The sequence below is a fragment of the Lampetra planeri genome, unplaced genomic scaffold, assembly GCF_965212315.1.
Source record: "Lampetra planeri unplaced genomic scaffold, kcLamPlan1.2.h2 scaffold_1100, whole genome shotgun sequence".
Classification (NCBI taxonomy): domain Eukaryota; kingdom Metazoa; phylum Chordata; class Hyperoartia; order Petromyzontiformes; family Petromyzontidae; genus Lampetra; species Lampetra planeri.
Window position 1 is genome coordinate 13,924 of NW_027613810.1, and position 19,434 is coordinate 33,357.

The 19,434-nt window shown below is 42.8% G+C and overlaps 3 protein-coding genes across 3 annotated transcripts; 1 reads left to right on the forward strand and 2 right to left on the reverse strand.

Moving 5' to 3' along the window:
• Positions 1–308: 308 nt before the first annotated feature.
• LOC144738630 (cAMP-dependent protein kinase type II-beta regulatory subunit-like) lies at positions 309–5,303 on the reverse strand. Its single transcript, XM_078621633.1, is given in 13 exon segments — positions 309–442; positions 609–744; positions 830–898; positions 1,011–1,034; positions 1,036–1,076; positions 1,162–1,212; positions 1,215–1,269; positions 2,338–2,491; positions 3,215–3,321; positions 3,432–3,515; positions 3,657–3,709; positions 4,244–4,279; positions 5,039–5,303. Coding segments are annotated over 13 exon segments (1,209 nt in total).
• Positions 5,304–7,367: 2,064 nt separating this feature from the next.
• On the reverse strand, positions 7,368–12,637 carry LOC144738628 (endoplasmin-like). Its single transcript, XM_078621630.1, is given in 19 exon segments — positions 7,368–7,394; positions 7,508–7,603; positions 7,729–7,884; positions 7,989–8,067; positions 8,146–8,282; positions 8,371–8,616; positions 8,715–8,984; positions 9,167–9,232; positions 9,315–9,392; positions 9,664–9,801; positions 9,899–10,015; positions 10,139–10,273; positions 10,371–10,451; positions 10,453–10,483; positions 10,966–11,297; positions 11,381–11,497; positions 11,588–11,729; positions 12,017–12,119; positions 12,589–12,637. Coding segments are annotated over 19 exon segments (2,400 nt in total).
• Positions 12,638–15,593: 2,956 nt separating this feature from the next.
• Positions 15,594–18,882, forward strand: LOC144738629 (5'-nucleotidase domain-containing protein 3-like). The gene is made up of 8 exons (XM_078621631.1): positions 15,594–15,667; positions 15,786–15,877; positions 16,527–16,711; positions 16,950–17,024; positions 17,096–17,151; positions 17,715–17,805; positions 17,893–18,030; positions 18,808–18,882. Exons 1-8 carry the CDS (start codon positions 15,594–15,596, stop codon positions 18,880–18,882), a joined length of 786 nt encoding a protein of 261 aa, XP_078477757.1.
• Positions 18,883–19,434: the final 552 nt, after the last annotated feature.

The window sequence follows — 19,434 nt, forward strand, 5'->3', positions numbered from 1 at the left end:
TAAAGGAATCTGACAGTGTCAGGTAACATAACCACGCTTATGTCTGCAGGTGACAGGGGGTGAGTACCTGAATCAAAAGCTTTAAGCAACTTTGGCGTACGTAACTTGACTCATAACACTGTGTGGCAAATTGTCAAACTATCCCATGTGGGATATTGGCGTAGTCTTTTTTTATTTCAGACACACACATGTAGTATTCACATTTCTTGTAGGAAAAACATTTGTTTGTGGTTGGGGGCAGGGTTAGATGGGGGTGGTGCAGGGGCGTAGGTCTTTTACACAAATTCACCGTCCTTTATGGAGCCACCTCATGCACTTAGCTGCTCGAGCTCAGTACTACTTCCAAACAGCGTCACCAGCTGCTCCTCATAGTTAGCAATGTTTCTCTTCATGATGTCCATGCACGGGCCGAGCAATCTCTCAAAGGCTTGAACATCCATGACTGACAAACGACAAAGACAAACAGAGTGAGATCAGATACAAAGACCTTCCTTCACTTATACATGTTGACCATTGCAAATGATGAATCTAATACAATAGCAAGTCTTGTGCTGGGGAAATTGAGACGCGTGATGAATATATGATGAATAAATTGGAAGAAAATGTACCCAAGCATTTGACACTTCCCACAGCATAGGCTGAGGCAGCTCTGGGCTTGTTAGTGACAAGCGCCAGTTCCCCAAAATACTGGCCCCTTGAGCATGTGGCGATTTCCCACCTCCTCTTCCTCCTGGTCCTTTTTGACTGATAAGAAGGAAACATGTGATAAGAAACAGAAGACATCACTGAATATGTAAAATACAATCTAGAGAATACTGTGAAAACATACCTTGCTTCTTTTCATGGTGATTCTAACTTGTCCAGATTCGACAATGTAGAAGCAATCAGCTAAATCCCCCTGTTAGAAAAAAGATTTCTTGCGATTGTTGATAAGCACAGAGGAGCATGTTCCTAAATGCTTTAGAAGATTAAATGGTGCCAGGTAGAGATTGTGCAATGAGATTCCTCACCTGAGCGATAATCTGCTGTGAATCACTGGTACACCTTGGTGGAAATCACATCTACGACCTTCATTTCTCTCTGAAAGCTGAGGATGAAAGGACGTTTTATTTGACTGCTTTACTACAAAACAAAGACTGCACCAGTGTCACACTGGATAACCAATCTTAACCTCCAGTGACGTAAGCAGGGGTAGCGTTTCGATGAATGCTACAGCTTCCTCTTCTTGGCATTATTTTTCACTATGATCCTCCTGAATGTCAGACGATCCTTAAAAGAAAGAGGAAAGGCATTTTTCATTCATGTTTGTAAGTGCTGCCTTTGGCCCTGCACTCCTCAGTGTGGTATGCTGGTCATTTTTATTTCCTCAAAGGTCCCAGACACGTCTGGCATTCTTTCAACCCATTTGAACAGCTCATGTGGAACATTTGGCAGCAGGGGGCGCTGTGAGCCAGATTTTGAACACACCTGCCTACCACAACACTGGATATTACATGTAGACTCTACGTGCAACTTGTTTTTCTTCCTTATTATGTGAGCATAAATAACAGCGAGCATAAATGGTTAGACAATACTTTTGACCCACAAAGTCATGTGTACCGTTGGCAATAAGAGGATGATTCCGTCGTTGCTGATGATGATGTGGACGCTGTGGTGTAACGTTAAAACGTGGCTCTTTAAGGATTTAAAAGGACAGTGGCTCTTTGAGGGTTCAGACCAGCATTGGCACCAGAACGCCACTGGAGTGGAGAGCGGCACAGCGGCTGCTGTGCGTTCTTTAACCTCTTGCCTCCTGAGCGACGTATCTGCTCGTTCACAGCCTTGAAAACCAGTGTGAACAGCCAACAGAGCTACAGCCTGCTGAGTCGTACTGCCACATGCAGCTCTCTTAGCCACAGTATGAGGACGTGATCTACCAGGAGTCATTAATATGCAGGGTGCATCACAGAAAGAAGATCACAGAGCAACTGAATAATCACAGGGGCTTCTCTGGACAGAATACAGGTAACATTTGGACACTACTGAATCATTCATACATGAGATACGCACGGATTGCTCGGACACGTCCACTCACATTAACTGCTGTCCCCTTCAAAATGGCATAGGAAGTCTTCATTTTTACATATTTGATATTTGTTACAACTTTAGTACTCAGACACATAAGCAGTAACACAGGCTGAGCTGATCTGTTGGTTGTTTGCTGTCTTCTATCTGTCCTGGGGAGACGGCGTGATCTCTCCAGAAAACATGTAAATCATGAGAACCGCCTTCACACCATTTTATGAAAAACCTCAATACAGAGTGAGCTGGTGTATGAGGATTTAAGAGTTTACTCACTAGGCACCAAAGGGCTCCAGGCAAGGTGGCGATTATTGTAGCTGCCCTGGGAGTGTTGTACATCAAGGCCAATTCTCCAAAGCTGCCTCGGTTGTCATAGCAGCCAACCAGCTTCTCTGTGCCCTCAACCCTCACGCAAACGCTGAATGTCCCACTAAATGGAAACATGAAGGACGAACAAAAGCAGAGAAAATGTCAAGGAAAACAACAGTCTGGCCCATTGCATGTGTTTGTTCATTCATTTGTATGTGATTTGTTTCATTTCATTTCAAGAACTCTTTCAAGAACAGTTTGAGAGTCTTTCAGCCCTTCGTCACACTTCTTTGGAACAACCCCAGATTCAGTCAGCAGTCACATGAACGAGATGATTTTTTGCGAAAAGTAAATAATCCTGATAACACATACGAACAAAGGTTGGTCAGCGAAGGCATCACAGTGATTATGCTGTATCTATGCTGTATATCATGCATATACAGTATATGTGACAATAAAGTTGACTTTGACTTTGATGATCGGCCCAAATCGGCACATTTTCATTCATTCGTCTTCTCCCGTTTGCTTTGGTTACGGGTCGTAGTTGGGCTGGAGCTGATCCCAGCAGTCAACAAGCGAATGGCAGAGTTCACCCTGGACGAGCAGCCAGCTCATCACTGGGCCACATGTAGGACAGACAACCATTCACACACATTGAAACCTACAGGCAGGTTAGAGTGACCAATTAACCTCAGCAAGCTTTTGGAGGTGAGAGGAAGACAGTGTTAACCACTGTACCACTGTGCCCCCCGCCCCCCCCAATATGTCACATCTCTACTAAATATATTCATGAAACACGTAGATGTTGGGAGCATTATGAACAACTTTATGGAACATGAACTACCTTTCAATGACATAGAAGTTGTCCCCGTCATCATCTTGATCAATGATGTGCTCCCCTTCCATGCAGATCTTGTCAAACATGGCATCCAGCACTTGTGACATCTCCTCCTATCATGGTGTCGGGATCAACATTTTTATGTTAGATAATGGCGGTTTCATATTTTGAAATGAACCCTCTTAAAAAACAGATTCAACTCAGAGTTGTATAGTCAACTCACTGGATCCAAATTCTTAAACAGAAGAATGTCCCTGCATGCTTCCTGTAGTCGCTGCCTTTGCTCATCTGTTTTTGGGTACGTGATCTGCGTATGAAAGCACAGCAGCACGAAACATTAACAGTAAACGTTGTGATTTCAACAGATTTATTTAGATTTTAAAATGAATTTCAAAGTCAAAAGAGATTTTTTTGTCTGCTTCCTGTTTTCTTGCATGAAACACTGTACCCGTGGTTCTTTATCCTCCTCGTCTTCATCAGGATTGAAAGCTTCAGCACAAACTGAACGACAGAGAGAGACGGACACATCGGGTACAGTCAATGTTTTGTGCATTGGCCCAAATGTTGCATTGTGGTGTGTCCTGCTATCAGAGTCACATATTTAACATGTACTATTTTTTACATTTTAGGTGAAGAAAGGGCATAAAAATACATCACAAACTGTGATGGAATATCTTCATACTTCACTCAGACGTTCAAACAGAGCCATCCATTCTCTGTCACTACCTCTTCAAGTGCTGTTCTTTGAAAGAGCATATTATTAGAACGAACCCTTAGAATGAACCCTCCACCCACGTCATCTACTGACATAGATAACGTGACTGGAGACAATTGTAATTCTAATAAAACAATACTATCACTTCAGGCTGCAGGTCATGACAGAGCTCAGATGGAAAAAATACTTGAGCATAGTTTGTTCTGGAGCCAGTCGGATGATGTGTTGGCGTTCATGTATTTCCAGTTGTGACACTGTCCAGAGCTCCTCTAGACGGGATTTTAACAGCAGGATTAAACAGACTGAAAATGAAATCTCACCTGAAGCTCTTCTGATGAATCTGTTTATTACTGGGGCTGAAAAACACACACAGAGAGAGAGGATGAGATTCACTTTGTGTTTGTTTGTTTGTTTACATCTTATAATCTAAAATGCTGAAGCAGACACAACCAGTCAGACTCATCCTGGCAGTGCTGGTAGTACAACACTCACTGGACCATCACTGTACAGATGGGTGGACGTAGTGCCCCTGACATACCGCAGCAGCTAGCTGAATTATACTGTAGAACACAACTGCTAGGAACTGTTAAGTCACGCATAGACGTTGAGGCCTACTACACCAGTTCAACTGTGTCAAATGGTCAAATGTTACATTTCTATCAAAAATATATCAACGCTATTTTATGTTTCTTGCATTACAGCAGACCATCGTTTCTATTTTGGAAACCACTGTGATGTCAAATATAAGATGACACCTGACACTAGATATATGCAGATGAGAGGTGCAGGCCTCTGGCGCACGCACGCGTGTACACACACACACACAAGCTCTTTTTCTTTCATGCAGCTGCTGTGGCTCAATGATGCTTGTATCACAAAAGAGTGTTCACAGATAAGGAGAGGGTTCATTAAAGCAGCTTCTCTGACCAAACATGGCAAATGACACACGCACACACACACACACACACACACACACACACTATGGCCATGGTGGATGCTGAAGCATCACTGCGCCCGGTGTGTGTGTGGCTCTCTCTCTCTCACACACACACGCGCGCGCACGCACGCACGCACTAGTATCCACATGTATGTCCTAATAGCCTCTGTGATCCTACCTACGAATTCCTCGTCGTCGTCGTCGTCGTCCTCCCCGTTCTCTGAATCGATGTGCATGGCATCCTCAATAAAATTGACCGCCTTCCCGGGTCTTGTGGTAGAATTCTGGTCATTTCCAACCGAGGCCTGCTTGGTCTCTCTGTCCTTCAGCTGAGTAAAATACTGTAAAGCAAAGTCGAGCAGATCCCCGGGCTGATTCCTCAACACTTCAACGGTAAAGCTCTGTAACAGCTCCGTCAGTCCTTCCGGAATTTCTATACTCATTCCTGGTTTCAGTCTATGAATGTGGTCAAAACCTGCTGCGGATGCGAGATAAGCCGACTGAGATTAAACAAGGAGGAAGAAGAGGAGGAGAACGATGGAATTTAGCAGCAGTCCGGTCACACACTCAGAGGGAGACTGTCGCTTTTTCTTGAATGAAAATGGCTCTGCACTTGTGGTCCGAGCATCTTCGGCTGATTCTGGCTACAGGAAACCCACGCATGTGACCCAGGAAACCATGGCAACCACCTATCCGGAGATGGCATGCGCGAGGAGCAGCGGCGCAGAAACTGCGGCGTCAAACCGGAAAGCACGAGCGGATCGGTCAGATGGAGACGTGAGAGATGAGGCTGGAGGCTGGGATCAGAGCTGGCAGACTGAACACAGTCGACTCTGGGGGCCTGACTGTGACCAGGGTGGGGGAAGACTGTTCTTTCACGCGTACTGAATCGTTCAATACCCCCCCCCCCCCCCCCATACCTCAGTGCGTTCCTCCTGTAATATATTGTAGATTATTTTGCCATGCACTATAATCCAACCTTTATCTCTTAGTGTTAGTTTTTTTTCATCTAAGTTTTTATTTCAGTGAGTGATTCATGTCAGTCGACTGGGAACCGACTAATCAGGTGCTTGTCTGAGGATGGTGGGATGAGGGCAAAGAGCAGCACTAAATTACCTCCATCCAGAGAACAGGTTATTATTAGGTTATCACTCATCTGCAGCCACAAGGAAACCTACTGTCCCCATTGTGGCCCATTTCTGTCACCCTTTATTAAGAAGACCCATTTTCTCTCTGGGGCGCACATATGGGTCCATTGGGTGACCTGGAAGGGTAGCGAGCTCCAATACTCACAACGAACTCCACTGGTCAGGATTGAACTGTGCACAGATATTACCGGGATGTGGACAAAACATGTGTTGTTTGCACCTTTGCTATGCTACTCACTGGACTGCAGATCCTAAAAGGGTTTTGTAACTGCGGAATTACTAGCACTCAATCAGATCTGGTCATTTTCATTTTTTGTTTGTGTATCAGCAAAAGAAATTATGACAGGGCTCCATCGCTTCATTTAATAGCCTCGCTTCAGACCCCAAAAAAAAGAGGCTGCCTGGTAGGTTTGTAATACCTGCACCTACCTGTTTTACCTGCATCATGGGGACAGGTCGTTGTAAGTGCAGGATTAAGTCACACATGTTGTGAATTGCAAATACAGTTAATGCTGTTATTTTGAATTGGACATAAAAAAATTTTTTTGAAAATATTTAATTTTCAATGTTAAAGTGTCAGTTTTCTTTTAAACTGTCAATTATGTAGATCTGATGTAGTTTTCTTTTAATGTTACTGGTGTTAATTATATTAACATTAATTGTGAAACAAAGAAAAAAAAAAAAATCAGTGAAATGCCACAAAAAAGGCATTGAAAATTTAAGTTTGTGTCCTACATACTGCTAGAGGCGCCATCTAGTGTACACAGTTTGATATTGTAATGCAACAAAACTATTTCACTGTGGTTCCTGTAGCATTATCTATCCTAGAGAGGGGAACTGAGTTTTTTCCTTTTTACAGGTAAGGTAATTTTGATGGCACTTCATTAAACATGTAGTTGAAAAAGATGTCACGTGTGAATTGATCTCATGAGCTATATTGCATGACGTGGTGCCAATCCACATTGTGAAGAACAGAAGCATTACTGTCACATTTTAAGATGTACACTGCTAGTTGTGTGTCCAGTGGCAAGTTCACCAGTCTGAAAGCTACGTGATGATTAATTGGCCAAAATTACCAACATTTGTTGTCATTGAAACAATCTCACAGTACTGATCCCTTTCTCAGGAAACATTTATTCGATCAACAGACAGGACCGCATCTTTCCATGAACAAGTCAGTTAAATATTAACAAATTTACAGTCATGAGGAATGTAATAAAAAAAACCCAAACAAAAAAATCAAACAAAGTTCGCCTTAAAAAAAACCCTGCCCAAAGAGAACGTCAACTATGGTGGTACTGGAAGAAGACTCACATCCAGATTCCAGCTCCATTGTCACATACTCTTCTATTCAGTGCTTCACAGTTCATCTTTGTCTGTTTTTGTCTGGAAGGCAAAAAACAGTCAATGAGCAGGCACAATGGTAGACGGTTGAACATGTGCATGTTAGATCCTTGAACATGTCTTAGATCCTTCACATGCATGATAAACGTTCTCACCGATTCTTCATCACCATCTTCATCTATCTCTTCCCCTTTGTCTTCAGAATCTTCATCTGCAGGCTCTTCGGGCTCTTCCTCTGGCTCCTCTTCAACCTGAGTGACGGATCACAAAACGATCAGTTTCATTAAGATGGACTCGTGTCCACTGGCTGTGACACATCAGGCGTGAGATGCCACATTCAAACTGGAGAGGTTTGAAATGTTTCCGGAGAACTTGCCTGTTCATCAAGCGGTACATTCATGCTGAGCCTGAGCATGCGCTCTATCCTGTCCCCATAAGCCTTTGTGTCAGCCAGCTGGTACCCTGAACGCAGCGTGGCCGTCTCAAACAGAATGGTAGCCAGATCTGATGCAGTCTGATCCTCAGCATCATCCTGCCAGACAAGAGATGAATTCAGTTCAGTTAAACGCTCAGTTTATTTTATGAACAGGGCTGCTGCACTAATCATGTGTATATTAACTAAATAATCCGACTTACATTGACTCGTTGGAGAATCTGCTTAATAAGAGGATGTTTGGGGTTGATTTCTAATGTTTTCTTCTGGCTGGCATAATAACTGAAAGATGCAAAGCACAGTTACAGCAAAAGTCACAATAATCAGACATGTTCCGACGGCACAGTCATCAGGACTCACTTTGTGGAAATGTCTTTTCCTGTCTGGTAAGCCTGAGCCTTCATGATTCTCTCCATGTTCCCTGACCAGCCATACTGACTGGCAACCAAAGCACAGGGTGAGTTGGTGAGCCTCTGAGAGAGGACAGCCTTCTCAATCTGTAGAAGGAGGAAAAAAGAAATCATAAAAACATTCAAGTGATAAAAACAAAGGTTTGTGTCAGATGTCAAAGAACATGAACTTTACCTTGTCCTTCAGAGCCTTGTCCTTCAGCCAGGTGGTGAGAGGTTCATACTCCTTCTCCAGGGCCTCCCTCTTCTCCTTAGCCTTGTCGCTCTCATCAAATTTGACACCCTCTTTTGCCACATTCTGGAAGCGTTTTCCATCAAACTCTGGCAGTGCCTGGATGCAGTACTCGTCCACGGGCTCGGTCAGATAGATCACTTCATAGCCCTTCTTCAGCAGTCTCTCCACAAACGGAGAAGCCTCAGCCTACACAGAGACATGAAGGTGGGCGATCAACTCATGTAAAACTACTTAAAGCAACAACAGTCTGACTAACTAAATATTTTCTAGTGATATGTTCTCACCTCCTTCCTGCTGGTACCAGCCATGAAGTAGATCTTATCCTGCTTCTCCTTCATACGCTCCACATACTGCTCCAGGCTGGCTAGGACTGTCTCGCTGTTGGAGGTCTGGAAGCGGAGGAGCTTGGCAAGACGGGTTCTGTTGGAGTGGTCCTCAATGACACCCAGCTTGATGTTGGTTCCAAACTCCTTCCAGAACTTCTCGTTGTACTGTTCCTCTGCAATCTTCTTGATCATGTCCAGCGTCTTACGCACCAGCTTCTTACGGATAACCTGAGCAAGGGCATCGCAGACGAAGGTCTCGTGGTTCTTTCCACAGTTTAACAGTCCTCATATTATTATTATTGCAGCATGCCAGGTATAAGCTGATATAAATAAACCAGGAAGTAAAACTTTATGGGAATTACTACAGCATCACATCTGTTTTTTAGTGCTGTGTCCGATGTGAGACTGACCTTAAGCAGTTTGTGCTGCTGCAGAGTCTCTCTGGACACATTCAGGGGAAGGTCATCAGAGTCAACCTAAGCAAGAACAAACCCCTCTGTGAATCACAGTGCACGCAACACTTGATTAGCACATGGCATTGTCTCAGAGACAACGTACCACTCCCTTGACGAAGTTCAGATACTTGGGCATCATGTCGTTGAAGTCGTCTGTGATGAAAACTCTTCGGACAAACAGCTGTGACAGAGAACCTTTCCTTTAGAAACCACAACATTCCTTTACAGCTCATATTGGGGCTGAATATGTAATTCTATGAAACTGTCCGTTTATTGAGAGAATGTAGGATGCCGCAGTCCTATGTTTAGATATTTATTCTTATACAGTGTTTGTGTTTCATGTCTTCTTAATATTTGTATTAAAAATAAGATATGATATATTGTATGTATGCTTAACTTTGAAAACCCCAATAACAAGAAAGTGGGCTGAGGGGACTGTTTGGGACACGTACCTTGATGAAGTCACTCTTCTTGGAGCCATACTCGTCAAACAGACCGCGGGGAGCTGCAGTGGGCACAAACAGTATGGACTTGAAGGTAACCTCACCCTCAGCTGTGAAGTGGATATGAGCCAGGGGGTCCTCGCTGTCCTGTTGATACAGTCAGGAGGAAAGAAAGGCAGAGTTACAGATGATGCTGCAGACACGTTACACAGCCGTCTGACGAAGCATCTCTCCAGAGCCCAACCTTAGAGAAGGTCTTGTAGAACGCTTTGTACTCATCTTCCTCCACATCCTTAGCTGGTCTCTGCCAGATGGGCTTAATGTCGTTCATCAGTTCCCAGTCCCACACGGTCTTCTCAACCTTTGAGTGAAATGTTGAGAAGAACAGTCTTCTTTGACGCCTCACTGTGATTTATACCTAATTTTATTGTACAATTTGTAGTCAATGACAGTAAAAGTCTCTCCTAGTCCAAATCATTTCTACCTTCTTGGTCTTGGGCTTGTCTTTGTCCTCCTCCTCCTCCTCCTCTTCTACCTCAGCCTCATCTTCAGAGGCCTCTTTCTCGGGTTCCTCCGTTGCCTCGGCATCCTCCTCGATGGGCTCCTCCACTGTCTCAGTCTGTTGCATCAAGGGGAACATATTGCATCACAACCACATATTCACATCCATAATGGAGAGTTCTATAATAAAGCTGTGCTGAGCGTTGAATAATCACCTTGCTGGCCCAAACGTAAATGGGGAAGTTAATAAACTGAGAGTACTTCTTGACCAGGTTCTTGATGGTCTCCAGCTCCAAGGTAGTCTGAGGCCTCCTCTTTCAAGACCAGCCTAAGAGTATGAGAGTTTACTTCAATTTCATTTTCAACACAAAGTGAGATAAGGAAACCAGCCTGTAAAATATAAGTTTGTGATGAAATTGTATCTCATAAGTAAAAAAATACTTTGTTGAGCTATTTTGAAAGTGTGTCTGCACCTGGCACTGTAACCTATTTGCCAACTTCAAAAAGCTTCAAAGCTTGCTTTGATGCGCAGAAAGTCACATGACCGAGAAGCATGAAGCAGTAACCACTTATTCCTATGGCAGTTGGATTGGAATTGTTTTCCAGGATTGCAGAAACCATTATCAGAGTAAAACAGAGGAGTCATAGCACGATTCCGAATCAAGCTTCTCCAGACACCAAAGACTAGTAGTGTGCCAAACCTGTGCTAATAACTTATTAGTATTATTAATAATTTAATAAATGTGTGAGATTATTATTATCCAGTTATTTGTTCTATGCTATTCTATGAGTGGAACACTGTAAACGTACGAGATGGTGGTTCCTCGCCCCAGTGTGTCCCCACGTGGGTCCTCGATGACGGAGAACTGATTTGAGTCAGACTCCCAGATGTGCTGGGTGCCGTTGTTGTGCTTGGATGTAACGATGACCTTGTCTGCAACGAGGAAAGCGGAGTAGAAGCCAACACCAAACTGGCCAATCAGCTCTGAGGTGGACTGGTCTTCGGACTGCATCTCCGTCATCTTATTGAGGAATTCGCTGGTGCCAGACTTTGCGATGGTGCCCAAGTTCTTTACCAGGTCCTCTTTGGTCATACCGATACCAGTGTCAGTGATATGGAGCATGTTCTTCTCCTTATCAGACTGGAAATGACAATACAGTTACATTAAGCACAGATCAACTACTAACATGACCATGTTGGCACTGCGACACATATTGTGCATACTTTTATTTTGATAGTCAGCTCCTCATTGGTGGCCATGACATCATCATTGGTGAGGGACAACAAGCGGATCTTATCCAGGGCATCTGAGGCATTAGAAATCAGCTCCCTAAGGAAGATCTTAGAAAGAAAAAAAATATATGTTATTAAGATATCTATCTGAAATCCATGCTGCACATGTGAAATATAAAAACTGCTATTCCTGCTCACCTCCTTGTTCTTGTAGAGAGAATTAATAATCAACTTCATCATGCGATTAACCTCTGCCTGAAAAGCATGTTTCTCTGACTTTTCTCTGAGTTCCTTAATTTGAGCGGCATTCAGTCCGTCCAGCTGGATCGCCTCCTCCTCTCTGAGGAGACAAATGTGCAAATGTGTGAGATCATGTAATCAGGTAAGATATAGTGTACAACCACACCGGGATGAAATCACACAAATCATATCTCTGAAAACTACATGCAAATCACTTTTCCTTCCGGGTATCAGTAACCACATCTTTTAAGACACAGGATGCAAGAAAAAAAAACTACATGGCAATAGCATTCATCCACATCCATTAAAAAGGGACATTTGGACCACTTGTGTGCCCAAGCTTGGTCATGTTGACCTTGTCAACATATTCAACAAAGTGATACCAACCTTTGAACTACTTCATCGTCGGTTTTAGAGCCATCTCTGCTTTTACCCAGGTCCTCCTCCACAGTCCCATCCACATCAAGTTCATCGTCAGCCTTTACAGAAGCTGCCACCGACAAAGAGATTATTACAAAAATGAATTCAATGTTTGAACTGGGTGCTAGTGTTTAAAACTATGAAGCATTTAAGATTCTTAAACCAGGACGTTAAATGCTTCTAGGGGGAACTATATGAATAACACCCATAGAACCGAAAGACTTTTACAAAGTATTGATAGCCATCGTCATTAAAGTCTAATGAGTGTAACGTCTCCTTCATGAAACTTCGAGAAAGACGAGCAGGAATAACGGATACACGTTAACGTCGCTCCAAGGAAACCATCAACGATGCTAATATTCGCTAAGAAGAGGCCCAAACTGAAGCAACATAAATACAAAGGTACTAGAATATAAAGGTACTTGAGGCAAATTAACCGAGAAAGCAAATTACGACTAGCTTAAGGCTAATGTTAGCTAAAACATGAACTAAGGGGAATGACAAAAGCAGGTAACAAAGCGAATCTATGTGCTACTCACCAAAAGCTAATAGTGCCACAAGAAGACCTAAAACCCAAACCCGTTTCATTGTAAGGTGCTGTTTAAATGTGAGTCTTCAGTATCCTGAGACAAAAGCCGGGGACAGCACACGCTGCTCAACCTACAAGAGACTGACAACTCTGCCTCTCCCACCCAAAAGACCCCTCTCTGTTAAATCGGTGACAACCGACCAATAGCTGCGCACCACGCACAACCTTTGACCAATCACAGAGGAGTGTATTGTACATGTTATCCAATCAGCTTCTTCAACATAAGTCAATACCCGAAAATCGTGGCTCGTCACCATTGGTCAGGAATGAATGATCAGTACATCACTTCCTAAAAGTTCCGCTCAATCTTTGCAGTTATAATTGTCGGGATTGACACAGAAGTTAGAAATAACCGCAGGTTATGGGAAAAGTACATCCCAACCAAGACTATAAAAAATGGACTGAAGATATGACAGTGATAGCGTCGCATGGGCAGATATTGGCGGGAGTTAATAATGACGGAGAGGAAGAGGGGGGCCATGGGACTGCGTATTTAATACATTTCTGTAAAAACAGCATATGAGAGGAGGAGATGGTATAGCTGTGACTACATATTTACTACGTAGGTTCTAATCTGAAGGCGTGAATTACCCTGTACTGGTATAAATACTTAGGTACCGTATAGCAGGGATCCGCTGTAACCCCGTGCAACTGAGCTGTCGTAATGTGGGATATGGGGAAAAAAAGAAAAAAAAACTTGCAACGAAAGTTCCGGAAAATGTGGTCAAAATCCTTCGACGTGTTTGACAGACTTTGATCTTATGCAACAAGTATCACATTGCCATTACATACATTTTATGCGTCGATGGGTAAAAATGATCTATTCATGCAGTGTGTATTTTATTCCAATGATGTTTATTTGGTGACGGCACTAGCCGCTATGTGCATTGCCAGCAACATTAAAGTGGTGTAAATTCGAACATTTTTAGTACATCTCATCTGCATCACTGACCTTTGTCCAAAAGGGGGCGATATTAAGCGCTTAACAGTGATGAAATATGTGGATGATGGTTATGGTTATTCTTACGTATTTGTTTTAGAAATACTTTATACAAATCCGGTGACTTATTCTGAAACTTATTCTGAAACCACCACTTATTGATGGTTTCAGAATAAGTCACAGAATAAGAAATAGTGGTTTTGTATGAGGAAGTCAGGAGTGTCAGAGAAGTATGTTGGCTTGGTGCAGGGCATGTATGAAGGTAGTAGAACAGTGGTGAGGTGTGCTGTTGGAAGGACAGAAGACTTCAAGGTAGAGGTAGGACTGCATCAAGGATGAGCCCCTTCTTGTTTGCTTTGGTTATGGATAGGTTGACAGATGAGGTCAGACAGGAGTCTCCCTGGACTATGATGTTTGCAGATGACATTGTGATCTGTAGTGAGAGTAGGCAGCAGTTGGAAGAGAACCTAGAAAGGTGGAGGTTTGCTCTAGAGAGAAGAGGAATGAAGGTCAGTCGTAGCAAGACAGAGTATATGTGCATAAATGAAAGGGAGACCAGTGGAAAAGTGAGGTTACAGGGAGCAGAGGTGGTGAAGGTGCAGGAGTTTAAGTACTTAGGATCAACAGTGCAGAGTAGTGGAGACTGTGGAAGAGAAGTGAAGAATAGGGTGCAGGCAGGGTGGAACAGCTGGAGAAAAGTGTCAGGAGTGATTTGTGATAGAAGAGTTTCAGCTAAGGTGAAGGGAAAGGTTTACAGGACTGTGGTTAGACCAGCTATGATGTATGGTTTAGAGACACTAGCGATAGGCAGAAGACAGGAGGCAGAGCTGGAGGTGGCAGAGTTAAAGATGCTGAGATTCTCTTTAGGAGTGACCAGGATGGACAGGATTAGGAATGAGGTCATCAGAGGGACAACACAGACAGGAAGGTTAGGAGAAAAAGCTAGAGAGGCTAGATTGAGATGGTTTGGACATGTGCAGAGGAGGGACAGTGGATACATTGGTAGGAGAATGTTAGAGATGGAGTTGGAGGTAGGAGACAGAGAGGGAGACCAAAGAGGAGGTTTATAGATGCAGTGAGGGAGGACATGGAGGTAGTTGGAGTCAGAGTAGAGGAAACAGAGAACAGGGAAAGATGGAAATTGATGATTCACTGTGGCAACCCCTGAAGAGGGACAAGCCGAAAGGAGAAGAAGAAGAGTGTAGCATCACACCGAAGGGTTAATTATATATAAAACTGCTTGTTCAACCTGTCTGGGTGTGTTAACTGCAGCTTGTGATAGCCAACTAGTAGAAGAAGAAGAATATTTGACAGGTGGGGTATGTAGCATTATTTTGTGGTGGATGATAATATTGCCACTATAATTTGATATATTTTCCCCCACAATTCAAATTAGAATACAAATTTAGAATCGGCTCGAGCACCACCCAAATTGTTAATGAGAGATTAGTAATTAGTTCGCAATGTATTTTGTTACATTTGTGCTGGAGAGACCCACATACGGTTTATGAACCAAGAATGTAATCATTTACCAGCAGATGAAAAAACAGAAACAGTGTAATAGTCGATGATGATTGTAATAATAATAAACATATAAGGCAGCTTGTGATTAATGTCACAATTTCTTCAAACTTTGCAGGATAAACAAGAACCTGTTCTATTTCTTCGTGTTGGTGTAGCAGATACTGTGGTGATTTTCAACACTTTCATTCATCGACTTGACCCCGTTGCCTGGTGCCCATTATGGATTTTCCTGTATTATCTTTATAAAAGCAGGAAGCGGCTCGATGATTGGCCATAATTCTACCAATCATAGAGCCGCTTGCTTTAGCTCCTTCGCGATTGCAGGGAAGCGGGTCGTAGATTGGCTGGGACTCATGCAAACGCGGAAGTGACGTTCACAGCGGCCACCCAGACAGACTTTCGTATTGACAGTAGCGTCTGTCATCTACATGCGGTAGTCGGGGGAGTACTTAGCGACATAAACGTCGTGTTGTGGTCCGAACATCGCGGCTATGACGCCGTTGTCTTTGTCGCTGTCGTCTTTTCTGAGGCGCAAGGACTGTCTTCAGAAGGCGGGGGACATTTTGTGATGTCTTTAAGAGTTACGACCACCGGCCCGTCAGGTCTCGTCCATGGAAACGGAATTTCAGTGCGATATGTCGCAGAACCGGTCCGATACCGTCACGTAAACCCGGAGCCCAAAGCTACGCAGCAGCAGCCGGCAGCAGCTCGTCAGACGGAGACATCCCGGAGAGGCTGAGGGGTGTTTACAATGAGACCAGACGTCAGACTGATGGTACGAGACAACACCTCAGACTGACTGAACATGTCTACAAGTACAAAACGGTTCCCCCTTGCATTCCTGTTACAACAGTAGGATTAGTAGGAAAAGCCTTGTTTTCATACTTTATACTGCAGCAGTGGTTGTATTGTATAATGCATATGTGGTATGCATTTGCAAAATGAAAATAAAAATGTCCTGCAAATAATATTATTATTATGTTTGCTACTGTTAATAATTGTGCAGTGTCCAACAGGTCCAGACATCTGCAGTGTGTCAAACAACGGGTAGAATTCAACCCGTGGTTGGTTTAATGTATCATTGTGAATGAGTTATAGTCAGTAGTGAAAAATATAAGGTGAGGTAAGATAAGCCTTTATTGTCCCACGTACTCTATTGAGTATACTAGTGAACTAGTATAAGCAAACAAAAACAAAATAGGCAAAAAAAGAGATGATAAAAAACTAAAGATATGTACATGAGAATGGTATAGATACGGGATGACCCTGAGTATAATAATATTAAAAATGTGCAACTGACATGGTGACATCAGAGGTGTGAACTGGAGTGATTTCAAAATCACAAAACACCAACTCTATGTTAATGTTAAAATAATTGTTTTTGCCACAGCAAAGTAATCTCAAGTGCATCTCCCTCCTGTCAGATCTTATCCGAGCCATATCTACAAACTTTATCAACCCAGACACCATCTTTTCCAACAACGAGATGAGCCTTCGAGACATCGAGATCTATGGCTTTGACTATGACTACACACTGGCCTTTTATTCCAGTCACCTCCATACACTCATCTTCAACGTCGCACGGGACATCCTCATCACTAACCACAGGGTCCGTATCCTTGAAAAAATTTTGAATGAAATGGATGACTGTGTCTCTTGTTTATTATTAGAACATGTAAACCTGGTCAGGCTTGGACCAGTCACGGTCATCCTGAAGTTCAGCAATTACTCATGAACTCAAACTCTCCTGATGTTTGTTTCAAGAATACAACACATCTATAAATCTGTTTTGTTCTATGTTTTATGAATAATCTCACACTATCTTTTTCTATTTTCCTTGTGACTAGTATCCAGAGGGTTTACGCAAGTATGAGTATATTCCGAATTTTGCTGTAAGAGGACTTCACTACGATGTCCAGAAGGTAGTAAGAGCTTCGTCTAAATTGTGATGAGAGGATTCATGTTTTTGTAAGTATGATCCAATGTGTGACAGGCACTGCTGATGAAGATTGATGCTTTTCACTACATCCAGTTGGGAACTGTATACAGGTATCTGCAGTATATAACACATCAGGACAGAGATTCATTTATATCCCCTTGTAATGTACAGACAAAGGCTTTAGTAATCCAGTCCATGTGCACCGGGGTTGCCCTAGTTGCGCTTTACTCACATCATCAACATCTGACCGCATTGTCAGAAAAAAGATCTGAAAAACAGACTAATGGTGAAATCCATTCTCTCGAACAATTTTGCGACTGCTCGTCGTGTCCATTTTCTTTCCCTCTTCTCAAAAATATATTTTGATGTGTCGCAGATTATTTCCATTTTAAAACACTTAAAGAGTCTCTTTCAGAGTCTCTTTGTTCAAGGACCTTTTCATAGTTCTTAAGGGAATACTCAGGTTGTACATCAAAAGCAAATCTTTGTAGAGATTTTAAATCATTTTTCAAAGGCATTCTTTGATGAAAATCTGAATTACTTCAGATTAAGTGGTTTTTGTAACAAGTTTCTAATGTTTTTTTGTGTTTCTTGTACATATTGGATATGAATGTCTATGACATTCATTATCATCATTTTCTTTGGTGTTTAGTGTGTTGTGTTTCTTCTGCAGGGGTCTTCATCCAGTACCCGATGAGGAAGTAATAGCCATGTATGAAGGTTGTCATGTACCTCTTGAGAACATGAGCGACTTCTATGGCAAAGTAAGGTCACTTTCAAAGTTATGTGAAGAACACTGGATAAATGCAGCCCCATAAAACGATCTAACGCTGCGACTTTTTGTCCTGCAGAGTTCTCACGGGCACACCATGAAACAGTTCATGGACATTTTCTCCCTCCCTGAAATGACCCTCTTGTCCTGCGTCAATGATTTCTTCATGAGGCACAACATTGACTACGAGCCCGTCCATCTCTACAAAGACGTGAAGGTGAACTGTCTCGTTCATTTGATCAGCATTTGAGGACATGCAAAACAGTAGTGAGAATAAGGTGATCCACTGTGATTACAGATGATGTCACAAATACAGAATTATTGCCATATGTACATGTTTGTGCGCTGTCATACTCCAGCCACCCGTTACCGTCTTAATTTTAGCTCTGTAAACCGAGTGTCTAATTTTAGTCGAGCAAACCTGCCTCCAGCCATCTGCGTCTGTTCTCTGGTGGCACTGCTACTTCAGAGGGAGAGAGGCGAGGAATCGTGGCTGTGTTCTCCTTTTGAGGGCAGCTGTCATGCTGTCCTGTCTATTCTGTGTGACAGTATAGTGATTTTGACAGATGGCTGTCATTAAAAGATCTCACACACACTCTCTGATCCACAAGTGCTTCTCATCTTTTCAAGGACACTCTTTATTCATTTTCTTGCCACGGCAGATTTATCATTCAGTATTACCCTGTCATTTGTAAAAACGTTAATTATATTTTGTGTACATCGATTTTAATCTGCCGTCATTGCTTTAGAAGCACACATTACTGTGTCAGAAATGTGGTGGAAGCTGTTTTTCTCCCTCGCTTTCGAACCTGAAACTTAGTATCAGCTTTCTCCATATTTGATTTGTATGCAGAGATGTGCTTTCTTTGTGCTACCAAGTCAACCATTTATGCACAAAGCAAAGTGTCGCTACTTCAGCTGAATGCTAACATTGTGTGTGTCACTGAAGTCAGGACTTCCTGCCTGAGGGCTGTTTACTCTTTTCTCTTCACAGGAGGCCATTAGGGATGTTCATGTCAAGGGCATTATGTACCGAGCCGTGGAAGCAGATATTGGTAAAGATCTTTGAACATTTTAACACTGACTATAAAACCAACTCTATGGCCTCATGTGAGTTGTGGGGAAAACCTGAGCACTGAGGGACCTACTCCAAGGCCAGTGTTGAACTGATATAATATATTTTCATGTGAGTCTAGTCCACACCTTAGTTGTAGATGTTTGCAGAAATCAGTTTTCATCACCAATGTGCTGTAATTTCCACTTAAAAATTACAGTTAAGTTACAAAATAACCCCCCGGAGAAATTAACAAAAATACGTTTTCTCATAAGCGGCTTTTTCAAATCTGTCAGCTAATTTTTGTGTAACCCTGACGAGATGTGGGCACATGGCGAGTGTAGGGGTTCTCCTCTGGCACCTCCAGTAAATACACCTATCAGGGAGAATGTGATAGCGTCAACCAAAAACTGACAAAAACCCAATCCTGGCACACGCTTCATCTCCTTGGCGGAGGTAATAAGGCTGCTGGGGAAAACGAAATGTTGTTTACGCAGACTGTATCACTATCGGTACTAGACAGCATTTCTCCCAAACCCTCCATTTGTGTTTTATCACATTCCAGGG